Here is a 25,670-nt window from a genome sequence, read left to right as displayed (position 1 = left end):
TACCAGCTCGGAGACCATGGTTGCGGTTACCCTTGACGCTGCATCACAGACAGGAGCGCCTGCGATGGTGTACTCAAGGACGAACCTGGGTGCACGAATGGCAAAACGTCATTTTTTCGGATGTATCCAGGTTCTGTTTACAGCATCATGATGGTCGCATCCGTGTTTGGCTACACCGCGGTGAACGCAGATTGTAAGCGTGTATTCGTCATCGCCATACTGGCGTATCACCCGGCGTGATGGTATGGGGTGCCATTGGCTACACGTCTCGGTCACCTCTTGTTCGCATTGACGGTACTTTGGACAGCGGACGTTACAGTTCAGAGGTGTTACGACCTGTGGCTCTACCCTTCATTCGATCCCTGCGAAACCCTACATTTCAGCAGGATAATGCACGACCGCATGTTTCAGGTCCTGTATGGGCCTTTCTGGATACAGAAAATGTTCGACTGTTGCCCTGGCCAGCACATTCTCCAGATCTCTCACCAATTGAAAACGTCTGGTTTAATGGTGGCCGAGCACCTGGCTCGTCACAATACGCCAGTCACTACTCTTGATGAACTGTGGTATCGTGCTGAAGCTGCATGGGCAGTTGTACCTGTACATGCCATCCAAGCTCTGTTTCACTGAATTCCCAGGCGTATCAAGGCCGTTATTACTGCCACAAGTGGCTGTTCTGGGTACTGATTTCTCAGCATCTATGCCCCCAAATTGTGTGAAAATGTAATCACATGTCAGTTCTAGTATAATGTATTTGTACAATGAATACCCGTTTATCATCTGCATTTATTCTTGGAGTAGCAATTTTAATGGCCAGTTGTGTAGCTCCCAACGCCGTTTCCCCTTCCGGAAGCAGTCTTGGTACGCCTCTTGGTGAAACGCGCAAAGCGCCCTCTGCGAATTTTTTTTTTCTCGATTATCACTGCAAATCTTCGCCCATTCTACGGGGCTTTCAACTTTGGAAATAAAAAACAAATTCCGCAGGAGCCAGGACTGGAGAGTCCAGAGGATGGGGCAGCACGGTGATGAACAGGGTGAATGTGTGGGTGCGTTATCGTGATGCAAGAGCCATGGATTGTCTCGCCACATTTCAGGCCATTTCTTTCTCACATTTCCTCGCAGGCGTCGCAACACGTCTCGATAGTAGCATCGATTCACAATTTGTGCCTGTGGCACGAATTCTTGATGAACAAAGAAAACTATCAGCATAGCTTTGACATTTGACCTGACCTGAGGAGCTTTTTTTGACCTTAGAGAATCTTTCCCAACCAATTGCGAAGATTGAACCATGGTCTTAACATCAAAACCGTAGGTCCACGTCTCATCGCTAGTTATGATTCTCTTAAGGAACATCTCATTCTCATCTGCGAGTTCCAAAAGCACTTCACAGATTGCAAGGCGAAGGTCTTTCCCGTCTTGACTCCTGAGCCGTAGGACGAAGTTGGCGGCAACACGATGCGTTCCGAGACACTGTGTCAGGATTTCACGACATGATCCAGTTGAAATGCTGCATTATTCTACAATCTCTCGGACAGTTAGTCTTCGATTGGCACCCACAATTTCGGTGACGTTCCTCACATGAGCGTCATCATCCAATGCCGATAGTCATGTGCCCATTTCAATCGTAGCTGCCGATGTCTTGGTGTTAATACTGGCAAGTGCAGGGGTAGTCAACTGCGGAGGCCCAACGTTAGGAGTGTTCGGTACACTGTGTATCCGTCCCGAGCCTCCGGCCATCACAATTTGCCCTCTGTCATACGCAGATAGATCGCGCGCCTTTCCCATACCACACACGGACAGCACTCTCGCTGATACTACACAGACCGTGCACTTATTCCTCGCCAGGTAAAGCTGCTAGTGCCTGGACAGGTTTACACCTACAGTGCGTCGGTGACCATAACGTTCTGGATGATCATTGTACTTTAATACTGAAATGTTGTTAGCAAACAACAAAGTTGTATTTATGACTTACTGGTTTACGATTAGAATGCTAGTACAAAATCTGAATTAGCAACTGCAATAAACAAGGTCAGATAGAAAGGGGGGGGAGGGGGGGAATGAGGAGGAGGTGGACAGAGAGAGCGGCAGGACGAGATGGAGAGACGGGGGGAGGGGAAGATGGACAATGAAAGGGGGAGGAGATGATGGACTGAGGGAGAAGGAGACAGAGTGGAGCAGGAGGAGATGGAGAGAGAGAGGGGGGGGGAAGGAGGAGGGTGGAGAAGATGGACAGAAAGAGTGTTGGGAGACGGTGGTCAGAGAGAGACTGAAGAAGGGCGTAGAGGGAGAGGGACTCGGGACATGGAACAGAAGGATATTAGGACGTATATCCATTTTCCTAACACATCAGAAAAGTGTACTTTATCTAATCTTTCTTTTATATTTAGGCATACTGGGCCACAGCGAAGCGTAGCCGGGTATAGCTAGCATTAAACATATCTTACATCATCTAAAATAGGTCCTTATAATTAATATAGTTTGTTCACGCCTTGTTTATCTTACAGTGAAAACTGTAATTTTTACCTAGTTTTCTCTTTAGCTATCCAGTCATACCCCAAGTTCCCCTTCCGCAATTTTCTTTCAACTGCAGCGGTTCCTTACTCTCTCTTTAACGCGAACTTGTTTTTCTTCTCAAATGAAATACAGTCAAGTAACTTGCTACACTGCTTGTGCACTTATGTGAAACTGTAAGTAATAAACACATCCAAATAGGCATGCGACAGAAAATCTTCGAAGAGAAAACAATGACTCAGATGAATTGTACTCACCACAGGCTGTATCCCAGCTGCTAACAAACCATCTATTAGTCTGTTGTAGTAGCTGATGCCGTCCGGATTGATCTGATCAGTGTGGCCCTCGGGAAGGATTCTGCTCCATGCGAAGGAGAATCGGTAGAAGTCGACCTAAATGAAAAGAATAAGGCCAATATAAATTCTTTGTTTGTAATTTTGCTTTCATTTGCTATCCCATGTCGTATCATACAACTCTACACATTATCCCCTCTTCCATCCCCCACTCCCCCACCACCAATCAGGTGATAAAAATCGAGTTCCTTGGTTTTATTATCCTACTTTATTGATACAATGTTGTGCTCTGATCTTCATAAATTAGTGCTACATTTTTCAATGGTAGAGATCGCTTAATAGGATTATCACGGTCAAATTTAACCTACGAGGAGTTGAACCGTGTTGGCCGAATATTGGGCAACACTGTCCATGTTAATGTTGTGGTCTTCAGCCTCATGACCGGCTTGATGCAGTTCTCCATGCTACTCTATCTCTAAAAAAACTACTGAATCCACTTATTTTTCTCATCTCTTGGTCACCCTCTACGAATTTTACCCTCCCCGCCGCACTTCCCTCCAGTACTAAATTTGTGATCTCTTGATGTCTACACTGGACTCGCATTCGGGAGGACGACGGTTCAATCCCGTCTCCAGCCATCCTGATTTAGGTTTTCCGTGATTTCCCTAAATCGTTTCAGGCAAATGCCGAGATGTTTCCTTTGAAAGGGCACGGCCGATTTCCTTCCCAATCCTTCCCTAACCCGAGCATGCGCTCCGTCTCTAATGACCTCGTTGTCGACGGGACGTTAAACACTAACCACCACCACTCTTGATGTCTCAGAATGTGTCCCTTCAACCGATCCCTTCTTCTAGTCAGGTTGTGCCACAAATTTCTTTTCTCATCAGTTTTATTCAGTATTACTTCAGCGATCACACAGACGTTAAGTCGAGATGTACGGAGTGGCCCATTAAACGATTCTGCGCAAATATCTCTGGAACAGCAAAAGATATTGAAAATCGACTTTCACGGGTATGATTGTAAAGCAAGGGCTAATGAAAGTAAATACTATGAGACAGTCTACAACGAAACAAATATGATTTTCAAGGGAAGGTTTTTTTTAAAAAAAAAAACAGACACTCCCTATTATTTATTACACAATCAGTAACATGAAAAATCAGAAAAATAATGGGGTGGGTGCATCGTAGTACGTCAATTACATCCCGAGAAACTGCAAAGTAGAGTTGACGTTTGAAATAAACGAATCGCGCCGCTATTGCACAAAATGAGATGCAAACGTGAACCCCAGGTTGCTCTTAATTGCGATATGATTAATGCAGTGTGACGCAACAATCGCTGTATTTAATTCTGTTTACACTGTTATCAAGTCGATTGGGAAGAACACAGATGTACAATCATACACAATTAAAAATAAGGAAAGCGTTCGCTCGTTCATATTTACTGATCTTTACTGTAGCGCTAGAATCGACATAACGGTAACAAAAAAGCGAACATCATCGGCCATGGTAAACATAATTAATGGCTGGCCAAGGATCTAACAGAGGTGTAAATGGCACTTCTGCGTAGTTGTGTGACTGGACATCTATAATGTTTCCAGACCACTTAATAACAATGAAAATGGCAATAAGTACAGCGTTTCTTGCATCGTAGTGAGTCAATCACATCGCGATTATGAGTAACGTGGGTTTCACATTTGCATCTCGGAGTGTGCAATAGCAACACGTTTCGTTTATTTCAAGCGCCAACTTCACTTTGTAATTTCTCTGGATGTAAGGGACATATTGCGATGCAACCACCACCATTCTTTTTGTGTTTTCTTCGTGTTAATGACTGCGCGAGAAATATTACAGGGTGTCCATTTGAAAACACGTAAGTTCGATATTTACTTATGTTTTAGAATGTCTCATAGTATTTACTTTCATGAACCCCTGCCCTACCTTCATACCCGTGAAAGTCTTTTTTTTTAGTATCTATTGTTGTTACACAGATATTTGCGCTGAAACAATTAATTGGACCACCCTGTATACATAGCCTCCCATTAATTTCGAAGAATTAAACACGGGATGTCTGCGGAGAAAGGACTGGTACTGGTAAGATGAAATCATGTCTGTCCCCACACGATCAACGAGTATTGCTGTTGAAGAGCCTTGAAAAAGTAATAGAAGAGAATCTTGGTGAGGAGCAGTTTTGCTTTAGTTGGAATACGGGCACCAGAGATGCAATAGAGCTCCTACGAATTTTAAGAGAAAGGTTTACTAACAAGGTGCGCAACGATGAAGAGTTTGCAGAGATGATTGTGTGGTCTGATGAGGCACAGTTCAAACTCAATGGTACAGTAAATAGCCACAATTGCATCTACTGGGCCGCCGAAAATCCGAATGTCCATGTAGACAAAGCCGTGAATTTGCCAGAAGTGTGATGTGGGTTGTCTTACCGGGGCCATTCTTCTTTGATGGCACAGTTACCGGTGAGGTGTACCTTCAGAAGCTTCATCGATCTAGAAAAGGCATTTGACATTGTGGTTTGGGACAAACTGGCGACTATAATGAGGGAAAAGAGAGTGGACAGGAAAACCAGAAGACTTGTAAACTCATAATATCTTAATCAAAAAGCCTCAGTTAAAGTGAGAGGAGAAAGTACAAGCTGGATTTGACTAAGAAAAGGAGTAGGACAAGGATGCTGTCTATCACCGATCCTTTTCAACCTCTACTTGGAAAATATGATGGACCAATGCTCATTAGATGACAAAGGAGGGAGTTTGAGGTTTGCTGATGATATGGACCTTCTAGCCAAAGGGGAAAAAGAATTACAGGATTCGGCGGACACAATTGAAGATAACGGAAAAAATTATGGAACAGGTGCAAAATTTTAAGTATCTTGGAAGCAGGATAGACACCGGCTGGAAATGCGCCACAGAAATTAAAACAAGGATAGAAATGGCAAAAGAGGCATTTTATAAGAAAAGGAGAATTTTCTGCAGTGGTCTGGACAGAGAACTCATGAAGAAATTCATAAAATGTCTTATGGAGTGTTCTTCTGTAAGGCGCTGAAACATGGACTTTGAGGAAGAAAGACAGAAAAAGGATGGAGGCTTTTGAGACGTGAACATGGCGGAGGATGGAAAGAATAAGTTGGATGGACAGAGTGAAATATGAAGAGGTACTGAGAAGAATGGGAGAGAAAAGACAGTTACTAGATGTAATAAAAAGAAGAAAAAAAATTGGATTGGGCATACATTAAGAAAGAATGACGGACTGATAAAAACAGTTTTAGAAGGTTGTGTAGAAGGTAAAAGGAAGCGAGGAAGGAAGAGATTTGATACTGGATGACGTGATGGACGGCACAACATACAGCAGCCGTAAGAAGGAAGCAATGGATGGCAGAAAATGGAGAGGCAAATATAGCAGAAAACTGATGGTGATGATGAAATGTATCGAACCGATAGGTGGCTGGGGGGGGGGGGGGGGGGGGGGGGACAATACAACAAGTCTACTGTCTCTGTTACAGGCCTGACTTAGCGATCAAGTAAGATTACAAGACATAGCAAGGCATACATACACCAGTTTTTTCCTCACTCTCAACACGAATGGAAAAGAACAGTGGCTGGCTGAGTTTGACATAAAGGACACATCAGCTTACACTGTACAGACAATGCCGTACGATACTTAGATTTCTTTAACTTTCAATCGTATGTATTACACATTTGATCCCTATTTACCCTCCCTATTATATTACATGTATACGCAGACGCAGAAAAGTGTAGGCGTCCATCTCACGATCACCCACTTATCCGTACTGTGTTCTGTGCCATGACTTCTTTCAACCGAAGTGTCCGCTGTGTGAAGCCTTGAACCTATGTTTGGTGCTACTGGAGAAGAATGGGCTATGCAGCCCCACTCCACACTTGACGTACAAAACCATGTCTAATGGCACATATGTTCTATATGTACTATTACACGGGCACTGTTCATGAAAGTGTTCACCAGAAACTAACAAAATCAAAAATCTCAGAAGTGAGTTATAATAGACCTTCTTTGCCAAGATGTGACCATTGGGTTAGCACAGCTGTAAATAAAAGTAAATAAAGTAAATGATATGCGGAAAGGCGCTCTTCGCGTTCGTAATTTAATTCTGTAAACGTTTAACATTTACTTCCGCAATTAGGGAGGGTAAACAGGGATCGGAAGTGAAACACAAATGTGTAATACATATGATTCAAAGTTAAAGAAATCTAAGTATCGTACGGCATTGTTTGGTGGGACATCCTACGGAATGTCTTCATCCGCCTGCCGGAAAGGGAGTTGTCCATCACCGTACATGGGCCACTCTCCCTATTGATATATGGGTGTTGTGTCGTAAGTGTATTTCTAAAAAAATGGTTCAAATGGCTCTGAGCACTATGGGACTTAACATCTATGAACTTAGAACTACTTAAACCTAACTAACCTAAGGACATCACACAACACCCAGTCATCACGAGGCAGAGAAAATCCCTGACCCCGCCGGGAATCGAACCCGGGAACCCGGGCGCGGGAAGCGAGAACGCTGCCGCACGACCACGAGCTGCGGGCTAAGTGTATTTGTACTGTAATGTATTTGTAGTGTAATGGATGCATGTGTAGTGCAGTGTTTGTATTGTATGGTGATGAGGAGAGAAGGGAAGGAGTTGAAACCCGATGCCGGCACATAGTCTAATCCTGCCGAACAGCACCTAGGTGGCCGCCGAGCTTAACGTCCCATCCGGCGGACGGATCACCATCACAGTGTCACCTGTGACACAGGGAAGAGATTTGGAACTTAATTCAGGACTCTGGCGCAAAGACCGGTGATCAGGGGCTTTACGCCGCCAGCTCTCCTCGCCTTATTGATCAAATAGTGGCAGTTAAGTGGTCATCCTGCACCAGCACTCAGACCGGATACTTCCGAACCGAGCACCACCGCACAGGCGTGCGTCAGCGACCGCAACTTCGGTGGCAGGTGATCAAATGCTACCCTTGGAGTCAATTACTGTGTTAGTACCATTCTGTCAGAACAGGAAACCTCTTTGGTATCTACGACGATAAACTATCATATACCTAATCAGCCAAAACATTATGACCACCTGCTTAAGAGCTTATTTGACCATCTTTGGAACGAAATACGTCACTGATTCTTCTCACCAGAGGTCCGAGGTTTGTTGGTAGGTTTTCGGAGGTATGTGGCGTTAGTTGGCTACGCACAGGTCATGTAATTCGCGTAAATAACGGGCCGCTGATTCTAGTACGAGGCGATGGTTCCCACTAGCGACCCGGATGGGCTCCACAGAATTTACTTCAGGCGAATTTGGTCGCCGAGATATCAACATGAGTTCACTGTAATGCTCCTCAAGCCACTATAACACTGTCCGATTACGAGACACGGACAATCCTGAAAGACGACAGCACCGTCGGGGAAAACACCAAGCATGAATGGATGAAGGGAGTTCGCTGCTATCAGCATGTCTTCCATTACTACAGCAGATCCCATGTGTTGTGTACATAGTTCCGCGTAGTCAGCGCGTACACAACTTTCCCACTAGAGTGCGCCCCGCTAAGCACAACACCGCAGACGCAGCGCTCGTCCGTCTCCGCTCTACGAGATGGCGCTGTCTTAGAGACGGAACAAATTCTGTTTCCGCCGATCCGCGTATTAATATGTAACGCACCCAATGAGACTGCAGCTAACATAGAACCTTTTCTCCTCGCAGATCGCACTCGCGCAGTGATACCTGAACGCTCGAGGTATTACAGCGAGTGTACAGACCTCCGATTATTCAGTCTGCATTAGTCTGTAGTCAAGTTTCAGTCTGGGCCTAATAAGATTATCATATTCCTGTACATAGCCATGAAGATAAATGAATAGACAATTTTGTCAAGTACCAGAGATATGTGAGAATAAGATTAACATACCAAGACCAAAGGAACTTCCGACTGTCAATTGTAAATAGCATCCAGAACCAAGTTAAGTAGTTTTTAGGCTTGTTATTATTTTAATAAATGTGTGTGAAAATTAATTAAGTTCTGATTAAAGTTGGTCACCGCCAGTCTGCTACTCTAAGCGTGCAAGTGGCATTTCTATCGTCTGACCTAACGGCAGAAGATAAACACGCCACGATAAGACCACGAGACATATTGCTGACACTTGCCTACTTCGTTAGAGCGACACGTCAAATAATCTGATGGTGTGTGTACCGAAGGTGTAACAGTGCGCACACCACACCATGCAAGCGCAGCATAATACCCGTAGCATAATAGTGCACCCAAAAGCCTGTGTCTGTAGGGCGTTGAACGTTTAGAGCCGCCGTTCGTGTCGATGACGGTGTTTGTGTAGACGACCATCGGTCTAGTGTAGCAAACATGTGATTCACCCGAAGAGCCGACACGTTTCCATTCATCGACGGTCGAATCCGGATGGGCCTGTACTCACTGCAATCGTAATTGACGATGTCGCTGCGCCAACATGTGAACACGCAGGGGTGGTCTGCTGCGGAGCTCCTTGTTCAACAATGTACGATGACCGGTTTGCTCCGAAACACTTGTGCGTGCACCAGAATCGTGCTCTTTTGGCAGAGATGCCACAGATCACCAGATCACCATCCATCCTACTTAACAAAGCAGACCAGCCTCCGAACCCCACGTTCTGTGAAGAGTCATGGACGTGTCCAACCATTTAGCGCCTAGTGGTAGTTTCACCGTCCTTCTACATATTTCCATAGAAGCTCACGACAGAAGCTCGTCAACATTCGACCAGCTTCGCCGTTTTCATGATACTCACTCACAAGCTCTTCGTAAAGTCGCTTCGTAAAGTCGCTTATCGCAATGGATTTCCCCACTGCAGCCCATATCTTCGCTAGTGTGATCCCCCTATCGTGTCTGCTCCGCTTACATGCTTCTATTACCGCGTCACGTGCCCGAAACGCCACCAGGTGACATCCAACGTCGCGGTGGGCGGTGGTCATAACGTTTTGCCTCATCAGTATATGTGGTGTCTGTTTCTTTCGAACATGTCCGTAAGAACAGACACCATGTATGATTCAGCGATCGTATATATTCAAGACGCAAGAGAACTTCAGCACATATACATGACACAACATAGAATCAGGTATCAACCACAATTGGGCATTAAAATAAATTAATTAAATAGCGACAAGTGAATATTTATGCCCGGCCGTGACTCGAACCCGGATTTCTCGATTTACGCGCCAGATCATCTTATTCGTTTTTGCTATCCGAACACGCTTACCGGCTGACCCAAATTATCAACTTATCGCAAATTACGAAGTAGCTCCCTGTTGATTCACCTCACTTGCTCGCAGCGTTTCCTGTATTTCCGCAAGAGGTACGGACAAGTTTAAAGAAAACCTTCGTTGGTGCGATCTAACAGCAGTGGTTACTCATTGTCCTGGTTGCGACTGTTCCTGCTGTTAAGATACCCGATAAGTGTAAAGAAAGCTAATCTGTAAATAAAACACATATGCGGAAGGAGCATCATTCACTCTTTGGTGTGGTACGCATATGGTGTGGTAACCAGCTGGTCCTAAAATCTGAAATATTTGAAGATGGTATACGTGTAGATTGTACTCCCGCGGTGCTCTCCAAACAGAACAGAGACATTTTCCGATACCACAGGCTGTAGGACATTTTCTGCTTGAAGGTTCATCGCAAAATCTGGTGTTCTCAGGTCACGCTATCACCACCACCATGCTGATGACGTAGAGTCCGTTTATCGAAGCGTCTGTGAATTGCAGCGAAAGTACTGTGGTTTGATGTCTTCTGCTAGGGAACCGGTTTCCGTATAGCTGCTCCTCCGTTTTCCTTCTCCTCGCCGTAACACATAACTTTGTCACTGAGCTCATCAAAGACGTACTCTATGTTTCATTGAATACTAACAGCAAGAAAACCTGAATTCAGGACTAGTAAGACGAACAGCACTGAAGATACAGTCTTACAATGAATACTGCTTTGGTAAGATGCACACCACTGTAGACACATTATTGTTACAACATATGCTAAATTCAGCAACGGTAAGACGCACGCTACTGAAACAACAACACAAGCTGAGTGACAGAACTGGGACAACACCACAGAATAACAACCTCACTAGGAGCTGCGTAGCAGGTCGCTACTAGCGAGTGTGTATAATGGCCATTCACATGGCTCATAAACGGAGGATCAACAAAGAAACAAAATTAACAAAAACTGATCGTATTTGTCCGATCTACCGTCCATAAATGTTTGTCGATATCTTGAAAAATCCTGCACGGTTCACTGCGAGGTGAATAAAAGAATGTATGTCGCTTCCTCATCCCAGTTACGGGTAAGAAGGAGAATCAGGTCTTTTCTCCAACTACATCCAGTGATTGTAACTCACCCCAAGGTCCTGGAGCATTTCGAGGTCGACATCCAGCTTATGGTAGGAGTCGCAGGCGACGTCTCCATTTGAGCCGTCTGCGATCCAATCCGGGTGTTCGTGTGTAAAGTCGTCCCATATACTCTCCCGCTTGCCTGAAAGTAATAACATGCCTCAGCGAAACAGACTCTTTTCACTCTGTGAGATGTGCACCTTACACTATGACACAACAACTCGTATAGGCTCTGATGCCTGCAAATATCTTTCGGAAAAAAAGACGTCCAAAAATATGCGTAGTTCATAAGATGCTGTTGAACTGTAGCCAAGAAAGATGTTCCTGTCAGCACTACAGGGTGTTACAAAAAGGTACGGCCAAACTTTCAGGAAACATTCCTCACACACAAATAAAGAAAAGATGTTATGTGGACATGTGTCCGGAAACGCTTAATTTCCATGTTAGAGCTCATTTTAGCTTCGTCAGTATGTACTGTACTTCCTCGATTCACCGCCAGTTGGCCCAATTGAAGGAAGGTGATGTTGACTTCGGTGTTTGTGTTGACATGCGACTCATTGCTCTACAGTACTAGCATCAAGCACATCAGTACGTAGCATCAACAGGTTAGTGTTCATCACGAACGTGGTTTTGCAGGCAGTGCAATGTTTACAAATGCGGAGTTGGCAGATGCCCATTTGATGTATGGATTAGCACGGGACAATAGCCGTGGCGCGGTACGTTTGTATCGAGACAGGTTTCCAGAACGAAGGTGTCCCGACAGGAAGACGTTCGAAGCAATTGATCGGCGTCTTAGGGAGCACGGAACATTCCAGCCTATGGCTCGCGACTGGGGAAGACCTAGAACGACGAGGACACCTGCAATGGACGAGGCAATTCTTCGTGAAGTTGACGATAACCCTAATGTCAGCATCAGAGAAGTTGCTGCTGTACAAGGTAACGTTGACCACGTCACTGTATGGAGAGTGCTACGGGAGAACCAGTTGTTTCCGTACCATGTACAGCGTGTGCAGGCACTATCAGCAGCTGATTGGCCTCCACGGATACACTTCTGCGAATGGTTCATCCAACAATGTGTCAATCCTCATTTCAGTGCAAATGTTCTCTCTACGGATGAGGCTTCATTCCAACGTGATCAAATTGTTTCACAATCAACATGTGTGGGCTGACGAGAATCCGCACGCAATTGTGCAATCACGTCATCAATACAGATTTTCTGTGAACGTTTGGGCAGGCATTGTTGGTTATGTCTTGACTGGGCCCCATGTTCTTCCACCTACGCTCAATGGAGCACGTTATCATGATTTCATACGGGATACTCTACCTGTGCTGCTAGAACATGTGCGTTTACAAGTACGACGCAACATGTGGTTCATGCACGATGGAGCTCCTGCACATTTCAGTCGAAGTGTTCGTACGCTTCTCAACAACAGATTCGGTGACCGATGGATTGGTAGAGGCGGACCAATTCCACGGCCTCCACGCTCTCCTGACCTCAACCCTCTTGACTTTCATTTGTGGGGGCATTTGAAAGCTCTTGTCTACGCAGCCCCCGTACCAAATGTAGAGACTCTTCATGCACGTATTGTGGACGGCTGTGATACAATACGCCATTCTCCAGGGCTGCATCAGCGCATCAGGGATTCCATGCGACGGAGGGTGGATGCATGTATCCTCGCTAACGGAGGACATTTTGAACATTTCCTGTAACAAAGTGTTTGAAGTCACGCTGGTACGTTCTGTTGCTGTGTGTTTCCATTGCATGATTAATGTGATTTGAAGAGAAGTAATAAAATAAGCTCTAACATGGAAAGTAAGCGTTTCCGGACACATGTCCACATAACATATTTTCTTTCTTTGTGTGTGAGGAATGTTTCCTGAAAGTTTGGCCGTACCTTTTTGTAACACCCTGTATATATGAGGGCAGCCAAGTGGAGACAGAACTCCGCCACAATCAGACCATGGGATGATTCCGTTCAAAAGTAATCAACACACGCGTTAAGATATTTATCCCAGTGGGAGACGATACGATCAATTCCCGTTTCGTAAAACGCCGTCAGCCGCCGACCCACTCTTGCATTTCCTCGTCTGACTGAAGCCGACCTCCACGAATATCTTTCTTCGGGTCGCCAAAGATGTGAAAATCACACTGTGAAAGTTCCGGGCTGTAAGGAAGATATTGTAATTTTTCCGAAAGAAATAGCTGAAGCGTAGCCTTCGTCAGCCTGGCACTGTAGAGTCGAACATTATAGTGCAACAGGATGATTCCATCCGATAGCATTGCGACAGCCCGAGGACAAACGTCAAAGCCAATAATAGAAACATCCCACATCTCCCACGTCAAAGAAATCCGAAGCTGTCCACACGAGTTGTGGTAAGTTCAGCAACAGTCATTGCTCAGGGAAATGAAGACATTTTGCAGAAACTGCGACATGCTACGGTCAAACGCCGGGAAATGCCACCGGATGGAATCACCCTCTAGCACGATAACGCCCGCCCCCACACTGCCAATCGGACGAAAGCTACGTTTCAGGAGGTTCGATGGGAAATACAGGAACATCCTCAGTACAGCCCGCGTCCTTCAAGTGATTTTGGCGTCTCTGGCGACCTGAAGAATGACATGCGTGGACGTCGATTTCATTCGGACGGCGAAGTGAAACAATGGGTGTGGTTCTAGATCAGTTACGGACCGACCGCGTTCTACAAAACAAGAATTGATCGTCTCATCTCCCAGTGGGATAAATGTTCTAAGGCGTGTAGTGGTTACTTTTGAGTGGAACCATTGCATGGTCCCGTTGTGGCGGGTGTTGGTTTTCATCTGACTGCTCCTTATATCTACTGAGAATAACTGTTACACTTTGAGCGAAAGCTACCAAAGCGATCTCCAGTGATTCTATGCGAATGATAGTGCGATTAAAATTTAATCCTCACGCAACTTTATTTTCAGTACAGCCGTTCCTGCTGATGAAGAAGGATATGAAGGATATGACTACAAGATGGCTAACATTACTGAAAATTTTCTGCTGGAAACTGCAGCACAGCGTACCAAGAAGACTTGCAAAAAAAAAAAAAAAAAAAAAAAAGGTCGCCTAGAACTTAGAACTACTTGAACCTAACTAACCTAAGGACATCACACACATCCATGCCCGAGGCAGGATTCGAACCTGCGACGGTAGCGGTCGGGCGGTTCCAGACTGAAGCGCCTAGAACCGCTCGGACACCCCGGCCGGCCGAAGACTTGCACCTACAGCTTATCGTCATCTTGTTGACTTTGAGAAAACTCGAATTAGTGTCGCAAGCAACGTGGAATCATCATACAGACAGATCGCTTAGACAGTTGACTGTGGTGCAATGAGTGTGGAACGAGTGGTAAAAGAATAGCAACAAGAGTAGGCATGAGTCCTTCCAAAAGAACTGTACTACGAGAGAATCCTAGGACTTTTGGACTAGTTTAGACAAATAAACGGATGACGACAGCTGACGTTCGGACAAAGCGTCACCACGAACCACTGGTAAGAGATTGCTGGAAGCTTGGTTGAGATATCGAAATGCCTTCCTTCGTTTATAGTTGACACTATACCACAGACACTATACCACAGACAAGTGCGGCTTGGATGGTCTAGAGCCAGTAGGGAATACTTAGTGGCACTAAGAGGTGCCTCCGATTTTTTTACAATTCCCAAATCGCCGACCCAGTTCGCACAGGAGCAGCACGTCATACTTACGAAATGTGCAGTCTCTTTGCAACTCGCCAAGTTGGTGCCCCCTCAGCTTCCGTCCAAAATCCAAACTGCCTGGGCTCTACGTGCAGAGAGCGAATGAACTTGGTGAGAGCGCACTGCCCAATCGCCGAGACCAATTTGTTAAAAATTGCAAGCGTTTCCTCCAACCGGAAGACAGAAGGGGCAAAGCCTGTTTCTATCATTTCCAAATTTTCCACTCGATCTAACGTCCAAAAAAATTGGAACAAGGCGTTCCTAACGCGTAGTTGTAGAGAAATAAATCGCGTCATCACGCTTGGGCAGACGACTCTAGCAACAGAGTGCCGCTGCGGGTCGGAAGACTACATCCTACCGCCTTTGTCAGGCTGCTACTGCAAAATGAAATCGAGAATTTCCGCTTGAATTCACGCAGGCAGAGGCGTTTCAATTACACCTGCGTCCATTCATATCATGCATCCATGCATATCAAACGTTGTATAAAAGAGAACAAACACACGAAGTAATGGTTGCCAGCGTGATATTCCTCCCCGGCATGTTAAGTACGAAGACATGCAGGCAGAGAAACGATGGTCTGCCTACTTGGTCAAACCACGAAACTATAAAACTACAAAATTAAATGAAAGCTGGTTTGATTTGCCTCTTTAGCATTGTGTGCCATAGAACGACGAGTCTCGCTTCTGGTTGTGGAGGTGCGATCGACAACAACGTGCTAGTAGACGTCCTGGCGACCCGGATACCAAATAGCATACTCCAGCTAGATAAGGCAGGATCCAATATCGCAGTTCACAGCACAAAAGCCTTGACGAATGTAAGGACCCTTGACTGACCCGCCTGTTCCCCTAATAGGTCACCCATTGAGCGTCTCTTGCATGCTATAGGAAGATTTATACTTTCATATCAACTTCTAACCAGCAATATTCGTGAAATTACACAGCATGTTTCCAGAATACTAGGAAATTCCTCAACAAGACAGCCAGAGGTGGTTTTTTTCTTCCCTGCGACAACGAATTGGGTGACACGTCATACTGACAGTAATGATAGATATCTTCTCCCAACTAAATGACAGTTTCATCATTTAATACCCGTTATTGGATGAAAATCCGCAAAAAATTGATAAATATTGGACTGGTACTTCACAGTGTAACATTTTCTTTTCCGTAAGTATATGTAAAAGACTGAAAAATATTTTTCAAGATGAGGAGTGACAGGTTCAAATGGTTCAAATGGTTCTGAGCACTATGCGACTTAACTTCTGAGGTCATCAGTCGCCTAGAACTTAGAACTAATTAAACCTAACTAACCTAAGGACATCACACACATCCATGCCCGAGGCAGGATTCGAACCTGCGACCGTAGCGGTCACGCGGTTCCAGACTGAAGCGCCTTTAACCGCACGGCCACACCGGCCGGCAGGAGTGACAGCGATCCATTGTTATGAAACATTGTAAATACCCCAATAGACTGTGATTGCAGACATTTTTTTCCTAAATTACCGATTTCAGTCATGATGATCATCTCCAGATTGATCTAAAAAGAGAAACCGTGCACATTTATGAAAAATTACGTAATAGTAGGCTGTCAACTATTACAAACAGTATCGTAATATATATAGTCTGGAAGGTTAGCGTACATACCTGTTTTCATCACGTTAACGGAGTAAGCGAATGAAACATTGTAGTATCCACCACTATTAAATCTCCACACCAAGGAGCGGCGTATTCCATTACGCCGCTCTTCTCCGTGTACAGCCCGTTGCTAACATCGCAGGTCGCCTTCGCGCGAGTGCGCGCGCGCTTCAAATCACAGCCTTAGAAAATTGTTTTACGATTGAAGGTCTGCCAAAAGTGCTCGTAACTGACAACGATCAACAATTCCATAGCAAAGTGTTTCGTGCTTTCTGTGCTCAGTATGGAATTCGCCACATTCCAATGCCCCCCTTCAATCCAAAATCTAATGGAGAAGCCGAGAGGAGGATCGATATTTTCAAAACTAAGATGCACAAATACCTCCAGGTTCACTCCACCTATGCATCATCATCATACATATCTCTCTCTCTCTCTCTCTCTCTCTCTCCCTCTCTCTCTCTCTCTCTCTCTCTCACACACACACACACACACACACACACACACACACACACACACACACACACACACACACACACAAACGCACTCTCTCTCTCTCTGCCTCTCTCTTTAGTCATAGTTACTCGGCGATTAGCCTCCCAGAATATACAACGAACACAGCAGCCGGCTCCATTAACTATGGAGCCTTATTAATGCCGCTACTGAGTCTACAAGCCAGCTATCATCGTACTGTGTTCCACTCCACAACTAGGACAGTCCACGCTGCGGTGGACCTGTTGTCGATGTTGATTGGCTGCGCTGTGGACTTAGAATCCGAATACTATACTGGAAACTGGACTTCAAAGTTCACTAGTCTTAGTGTGACAACGGACTTGTGATTTCCGCCGGACTTTTGCATTTCACTTGCACTTCCTGGACATTCGTGTAACCACCATCAATCTATATAATTTCCGTAAAGTGTTCATCTACGACATGGTGCTTAGTAACAGAATTATTTTGCATCAGTGTTGTGTCAATAAACCGTAGAACCGGGATATATTTATTGTGTTATTCCTGATTATAATACACTACAAATGGTGAAGATTCAGCTAACATCTACATTGGAAACTCTACTCATGCATCTTTTTCATGAACAGTACGAGACCCAGAAGTTGCTACTGAACACCCTCCAGCCATTTCTTCAAGGCTGACTGCAGACGCAAGCAACTTAGCAACTCCCGGCTTTTCTTTCCCTTTATGAGACTTTAGAGGATTGGGAAGCCAACGGATCAATATTACTGGAGCATTTCCACGCAATCGAGGTAACTGACGCCAGCCTCATGAAATCTTTGTTTTTGTCTTAGTCAAAACCTGAGATTTGCCGGTTGCTGTGCAAATTGGCCCCTTTATCTAAGCCTTCAGAGGTCGCCTTTTCAAATACTGGTTCATTGCTGACTAAATATTACCAGCGACATACCCAAGCTATTTCCTCCCAGGTAGCATTTTACCAATGCAAGAAACAGCCGAACTAGACTCATAAAGAATGGGACGCAGAATTGCAAGGCTTAGGGAGAAAATGTCATATTGTTACTCCTAAAAGTAAGGAGCCTACGCAGAAGAAGTGATCAGGGACATGATCATCTGGGATTTCTAGTACGAGGCATTTCAACTCGAAGACCCCTCATTAGACAAAGTTTTGGTCTTACGAGGGCAGTTCAATAAGTAATGCAACACATTTTTTTTCTCGGCCAATTATGGTTGAAAAACCCGGAAATTTCTTGTGGAATATTTTCAAACATTCCCGCTTCGTCTCGTATAGTTTCATTGACTTGCGACAGGTGGCAGCGCTGTACGGAGCTGTTAAAATGGCGTCTGTAACGGATGTGCGTTGCAAACAACGGGCAGTGATCGAGTTTCTTTTGGCGGAAAACCAGGGCATCTCAGATATTCATAGGCGCTTGCAGAATGTCTACGGTGATCTGGCAGTGGACAAAATCACGGTGAGTCGTTGGGCAAAGCGTGTGTCATCATCGCCGCACGGTCAAGCAAGACTGATCTCCCGCGTGCGGGCCGGCCGTGCACAGCTGTGACTCCTGCAATGGCGGAGCGTGCGAACACACTCGTTCGAGATGATCGACGGATCACCATCAGACAACTCAGTGCTCAACTTGACATCTCTGTTGGTAGTGCTGTCACAATTGTTCACCAGTTGGGATATTCAAAGGTTTGTTCCCGCTGGGTCCCTCGTTGTCTAACCGAACACCATAAAGAGCAAAGGAGAACCATCTGTGCGGAATTGCTTGCTCGTCATGTGGCTGAGGGTGACAATTTCTTGTCAAAGATTGTTACAGGCGATGAAACATGGGTTCATCACTTCGAACCTGAAACAAAACGGCAATCAATGGAGTGGCGCCACACCCACTCCCCTACCAAGAAAAAGTTTAAAGCCATACCCTCAGCCGGTAAAGTCATGGTTACAGTCTTCTGGGACGCTGAAGGGGTTATTCTGTTCGATGTCCTTCCCCATGGTCAAACGATCAACTCTGAAGTGTATTGTGCTACTCTTCAGAAATTGAAGAAACGACTTCAGCGTGTTCGTAGGCACAAAAATCTGAACGAACTTCTCCTTCTTCATGACAACGCAAGACCTCACACAAGTCTTCGCACCCGAGAGGAGCTCACAAAACTTCAGTGGACTGTTCTTCCTCATGCACCCTACAGCCCCGATCTCGCACCGTCGGATTTCCATATGTTTGGCCCAATGAAGGGCGCAATCCGTGGGAGGCACTAAGCGGATGATGAAGAAGTTATTGATGCAGTACGACGTTGGCTCCGACATCGACCTGTGGAATGGTACCGTGCAGGCATACAGGCCCTCATTTCAAGGTGGCGTAAGGCCGTAGCATTGAATGGAGATTACGTTGAAAAATAGTGTTGTGTAGCTAAAAGATTGAGGAATAACCTGGTGTATTTCAATGCTGAATAAAACAACCCCTGTTTCAGAAAAAAATGTGTTGCATTACTTATTGAACTGCCCTCGTAGTACAAAAGCTTCGAAGTAACACGAGCAGCAAACAAGAAACTAGAGCAATGGATCGACGCAGCAGCTGTTAATGGAAACACATCCAAGCCAGCAGTCAATTGCCGCACTAGTGGTGATTTGGACGTAGCAACAGTACAGGCGGGTCGCCGTAGCATTAACCAACATCGTCTTCCACTTTGCGCGAGCTGATCAACCCAGTCTTGGGTACCAAAACGATTTCCATCTTGTCCGGATTGTTTTCAAAAACATCAACTTGAAGAGTGTCCTGAGAGATGATCCTGTTGCCAACACCATTCTTCCAATGTCCATCAAACTTCTGTATGTCGTAAGCCCGTCAATGAACTTAAGATAAAGTAATCATAACAACAGTACGGCGCTGTGATCGCCGACTGCAGCATGTCCCGACGTGTACAGGCTGCCACAAAATTGTTTGGTCGGTCGGTCGGCTGATAAATTGGTGCGTGTGTAGGGACCTCAAGATTGGATTTATAACTTTGTATCACGCCGTTGCGAACTGCCCTCGGCCAGCGACATCTAGCGGCCAAGCCCCCTCAGCTGTTTCCATTGTTGTAAGTGCAATACACCAGCGACGACCCGACATTACGGATGGTGACTGTTTACCATTTTATCAGGATTTTACTCTATATGACCTCGCCATTTATGACTGCATATTTTATTTGCTTACTCTGCCTTTCTGGCTTTGTATATTATGATACTGCTAATAATATTTGATAGCCTACTATTACGTAATTTTTTCATAAAAATGCAACTTTTCTCTTTTTAGATCAGTGTGATGATGATGATGATAATAATGATTGAAACTGTTAAATGAATAAAATGTTTGTGATCAAAGTCTACTGTGGTATTTACGTTATTTTTGATATTTTAAGAGGATGTGAAAAATCTGTAAACACAAGATTTCACTACGATATTCTACAGACGACTTACCTCACTTAGTTACGGAAAAAGTCGCTTATACAATCAGTCACGTGGTCCTGGAGTATTCGCAGAGAATGCGGCAGCAAAATCTACAGTTGAATCTATCACCGTTCTGGAATTTTGGAAATTTGTGGTAAGGTCTTAAGAGACCAAACTGCTGAGGTCATTGGTTACGCACTACTTAATCTAACTTCACCTGACTTACGCTAAGGACAACAAACACACCCATGCCCGAGGGAGGACTCCAACCTCCGACGGGGGCAGCCAGACCGCGTGCCTATCCCGCGCGGCCACCGTTTTCGCTATGGAGAGTTGCTGTAATTGGTGGAATATAAGCTTGCTGTAGGTTTCAAGGGTGAGTGTTTCTGGGCGTTCACGAAAACGAAAACGACTTCATCAAATTCGGATAGAATAGAGAGAGGGGGGGCGAGGAGGGAGGGAGAGAGAGAGAGAGGGAGAGAGAGGTGGGGGAGGGAGAGTGTGAGAGAGTGAGAATATGAGAGTGTGAGACTATGAGGGAGAGGGTGAATGTGAGGGTGAGAGGGTGAAGGTGAGGGATTGTAATGGGACATCAGTCTGAGATGGATGAATTGAGAGAGAGAGAGAAGTAATAGTTAAATGATGAGGACGAGAGTGTCTTCTTATTCGCCCACAGTCGCAATTTTTTGAAAACATAAATTCTTGGAACGAACTCCACATTCGTACGCCGAAATCCTACTAACATGATGAATTCTGCTGCTTTGGAGAATTCCTGCCTTGTCATTAACAGCTTCTATTTAATGACTATCACTACAAACATCTAGAGCTATAATCCATTAAACGTTTCATTGTAGAGTATTTGTCGTGCGTTTTGAGTCCTGTAGAATTTTGTAAATGACAACATTTTCGCCGGTTTGGCCGAGCGGTTCTCGGTGCTTCAGTCTGGAAGTGCGCGACCGCTACGGTCGCAGGTTCGAATCCTGCCTCGGGCATGGATGTGTGTGATGTCCTTAGTTAGGTTTAAGTAGTTTTAAGTTCTAGGGGACTGATGACCTCAGATGTTAAGTCCGATAGTGCTTAGAGCCATTTTTGAACCAACATTTTCGCTATGGATTTCTGTATTTTAATGTCCACAGTTGCAATTTTTATAGTTTGTTACATACTGGAGGTGTATGTGACGAACGCTGACATGAGCCATATAAACGCACATCCTTTCTACTTATTTTACTGATTCTGACAGCTACTGAGTTTTCAGCATCTTAACCACCAAGCTGCGTAACGACGACTCAGCAAGTCATATCTGCGCAAATTTCTTCCGCATATTCTATTAAATAAAACATAAATTAATCTCTGTAAGTCATAAATATTGGGGTAACACTAGACTAGCATTTAAACTGGAGTAATTTTGCTGTAGCTGTGTGGAAGGAGGTAATTGTGGTACTCTACATTTTACAAAAATACGAGATAACCTTTTTCTTTATATATGGGAAGGAAAGTGGTTCAAGAGCTAGGTTTATCCATTTTCTGTTATTTTAACCCACTGCAACAAAATGTAAATAGAAACAACTCGCGACACTTCGCCCTTGCTGTAAGTTATTGAGTGAGATACATTATAGTATGTTATTAATACTTCCGTCACAGAAATATCTTCGTTACAAACAATCCAATGGCACCTTCACAGATTTTTCTTTCTTTTATCCATCCGTATACATAGCATTAAAACTTTACCAACACTGGCGGGACAGCAAATCTTTTGCGTTGGTAATTAATTTAGCATTTTACATACCACAAGCGTTTATGTTACGGCATTCCGTGTTACAAGTGCTCGCTTATGGACTAACCTCCCCCGCACCGTCAAACAACGAGCAATATCCCCCATTTGAAAAATAAAGGAATGGTTTATCTCTTGATATAATGGTACCTCTTCATTACTGCTTATTGAACCCATGTAGCCTATGATCAGCTTTGTCAGTATCAATATCTCAAATCACAGTCACGTTGGATTTAACGCCTTGTCTCCTATTTCCTTTCCCTTTTTTTGCTGTCCTCTTTTATCTTCCTCTCTTGCTAAATTTTGGTTATGCTGTGATGTAAATAAGGTTTTTATACTAACATAAGCAATGTATGTAATTTACAATTGTCGTTTAAAACTAAGCATGTCTGCCATGGTAAGTGAAAGGTGTCTATTAATGGTAAATAAGCAGAAACTAAATAAACAAACATATACAGGCATTACTGCCACTCCCGATGTGAGAGATATTTTTGGTGGCATAATATCTCTCCAGTACTGTTTTAGTCTATTAGTGTGCCACGATTCCATCAAGTATTAGTTACCTGTAAATTTCCTATAGACAGTGGCCTCACTGACATTCGTCGCAAAGACAAATAACTTTTTGCAGCTCCACTAATTGCGCAGAGTCATAGATGAGGAAATAGATAACAATTTTGGGACGAGATGTCTCGTTTCCCATCACAGATTTCGGACAGTTAAGGGGTAGTATAATGTGTAAGGTCCGTAACTCACCGCTTACGTTCCACGCGCCTTCGATCTGGTAGGCCGCGGTAGCGACACCGAACATGAAGTCCTCAGGGAAGTCCAGCGAAGCGTTCTGGGCGGCACAACCGTATACCGCCAGAGCGGCGGCAACCAGTAGACGGAAACCTAACATGCTGCAGGAGGGAGCAGACTACGACAGCTGGGCCCGGCGCAGCTCTGACCACATTTATATGGCACGGCGCTCAGATAACGAGAGAAAGAGCGAGTCAACAGCTGCCAATTGGCAGTTGGATATCACGATAACGAAGTGGCGAGTAAGCGCTATGATAATGCATTCACAGCGTGGACGCGATACCTCGCTGCTGACAGGGCAGGCGGTGTAAATTGAAGTAGCCTCTTTCAGACTCTACGCAAAAGAGCGAGTCAACAGCTGCCAATTGGCAGTTCGAATAACGACAACGACGTGGCAAGTAAGCGCTATGACAATGCTTTCACAGCGTGGACGCGGTATCTCTCTCATAATAGGCGGGTGGTGTCAATTTAAGTAGCCCCTTTCAGACCCTAGGCAGCAGCGCTGGATATTTGATGACTCAAATATCACAAAAGCACCGAAAAAGTGCTGTTGTGCCAAAAAATTTACAAAAATATGCATAATGACATACCAAAACTAAGCAGATGGGTGTAGGGGTCGCGCACTGAGAATTCCGCAGAAAGTTCATTATGTAGACAGACAGTTCATCCATTCCGGAAATCTGGAATCTCGACCATTTCTGCCTGTTATCGACATTGATAATGACGAGATATCGGTCCCAGGGACTCCAAGATCTTGGAGAACGTTTTAATTTCAATAATATGAATGTGACTTAAAGTCAAATATCAATAAAGGAAAGACATTATTCCTCATATGACGGATATCGGAATTTATCCATCAGTTATGTGAAACAAAAATTTGCAGATTTCTTATACAACTTGAAACGTCATATATATGTGCAATAATCGCTAATGGATAACTGATGATAGAACAATTCTGAAGTGCCTCATATGAGCAACAGTCATTCCTTACCTGAAGTTCGACTTTTACCATTGCGACCCAGTCAGCCTGAAATCGTAATTACTGATTGTTTTAATTTAAAGTATGACGTCGGATAACTTATGAGAAAAGAAATATTTTTTGTGTGATATAATTACAGAGTAACAACTTTGTTTTTTTTCCTTTACTTGTACTGTGAAACCTTGCTTCTTCCCAAATTTCATGATTCTTGACCAACAGGATATACCCAGTAGGTTTTTACGGGTGAATTTGTTAGAATCAGAATATGTCACATAAATTGTCGTATCTTTTGACTGCACTGACTTAGAAGCTTCTATTGTTTCCACCAGCGAGAGACGTAGGCATTAGTATGTGACACAAATTTCAACTTGATAAATGTTCTGTTTTTGCCCAACTGAGGTACGGAATCCTAAAAATACAGTATGACCTAACAATACTGAAATGCTATTAAATTCCTGTCGTAAAATAAATTAGTCCGTTTGTGATAATAAACTATTTATTTAAGAATTAAATGCACTTAAGTAACAAGCTTAACTATGGAATTTGATGTTGTTGTATACTTTTTACTAACACTATCGAAACATATGTAAATTTTTTACATCATCATTTCTACTTCAATCCATTTGCTCTCATTTGTAGTATACTGTGAATACCTTGTGCAAATTCTACAGTAAAAAAGATTTCCTTCTGCCTGTCAACCATGCCTTGGACTTCGACAAACTTTTTTTTCTGCTAAAAATGACACAACAAAGCATATTTAAGATAGACTATACCATTTGAATCTAAATCTAAATAATTAAGCGAGAACTTTTTACCTTCGATTTTTTCCGACACCTTTTCCATTTCCTTTGATACCTCTTTATGTAGTTGACCATGAACAGTTTACAATTTATGCGTAACATTTTTCACTTGCCCTATCTGCTTCACTATTGGCACTTCTGACTGCTCTAGAGCAGCAATGACAGCAGAAAGAAATCCATACTCTGAATACGAAAGCTTGCCTGAAACGTAAGTGTTAGGCTTTAATTCTTGAGCCAGTCCAATTCAAGCAGCTTCACTGCTATCAAATGAATCAATGATGCTTTTCGTAGCATTGAAGTTCTGGCAGTAATATTTGCTGGCATCATTCTAGGACCCCGGTCTTGTGAAGATGATATCAAGGAAATTTCTGGAGCCGGCCGGAGTGGCCGTGCGGTTCTCGGCGCTACAGTCTGGAGCCGAGCGACCGCTACGGTCGCAGGTTCGAATCCTGCCTCGGGCATGTATGTGTGTGATGTCCTTAGGTTAGTTAGGTTTAATTAGTTCTAAGTTCTAGGCGACTGATGACCTCAGAAGTTAAGTCGCATAGTGCTCAGAGCCATTTGAACCATTTCTTTGAAATTTCTGGATCTAACAACTTCACCGCTGTAGCACGTGAAGGGGCTATCAAAAATACTTTTTTGCCACACTCAATAAGTGTGTCAACATCACTGAATATACTAAGAGTCTCTTCTGTAACTTTGTGTAAGGTGTTAGCTAAACTAGTCACGAGCATCATTTTACTGTTGATAACCATATTTTTTATTTGAAACTCGTTGTCCGAGTTGTCATAGTTTTTCTGCAGCTTCGGCTGACCTATACCTTTCTTAATGTTGAATAATCAGGAACAGATTTGCCTGTGTATTTTTCTAATGATTCATGAAATTTTGGATGG

At 44.2% G+C, this 25,670-nt stretch overlaps 1 protein-coding gene across 1 annotated transcript in view; it reads right to left on the bottom strand.

Annotated features, from left to right (window-relative positions):
- The window catches only part of LOC124622393 (myrosinase 1-like), a 121,483-nt gene extending 98,369 nt beyond the window's left edge, over window positions 1-23,114 (bottom strand). Inside the window, exons 1-3 of the mRNA XM_047148082.1 lie at window positions 22,954-23,114; window positions 11,193-11,326; window positions 2,769-2,903 (exon numbers count right to left, since the gene is read on the bottom strand). Coding sequence (XP_047004038.1) covers window positions 2,769-2,903; window positions 11,193-11,326; window positions 22,954-23,098 — 414 coding nt within the window. The 5' untranslated portion in view covers window positions 23,099-23,114. The remainder of the gene's footprint in view (window positions 1-2,768; window positions 2,904-11,192; window positions 11,327-22,953) is intronic.
- Between the last annotated feature and the right edge of the window lie 2,556 nt (window positions 23,115-25,670).

Source organism: Schistocerca americana, chromosome 7, assembly GCF_021461395.2.
Source record: "Schistocerca americana isolate TAMUIC-IGC-003095 chromosome 7, iqSchAmer2.1, whole genome shotgun sequence".
NCBI classification, from domain to species: Eukaryota; Metazoa; Arthropoda; class Insecta; order Orthoptera; family Acrididae; genus Schistocerca; species Schistocerca americana.
This window is presented reverse-complemented; position numbering and strand designations above follow the sequence as displayed.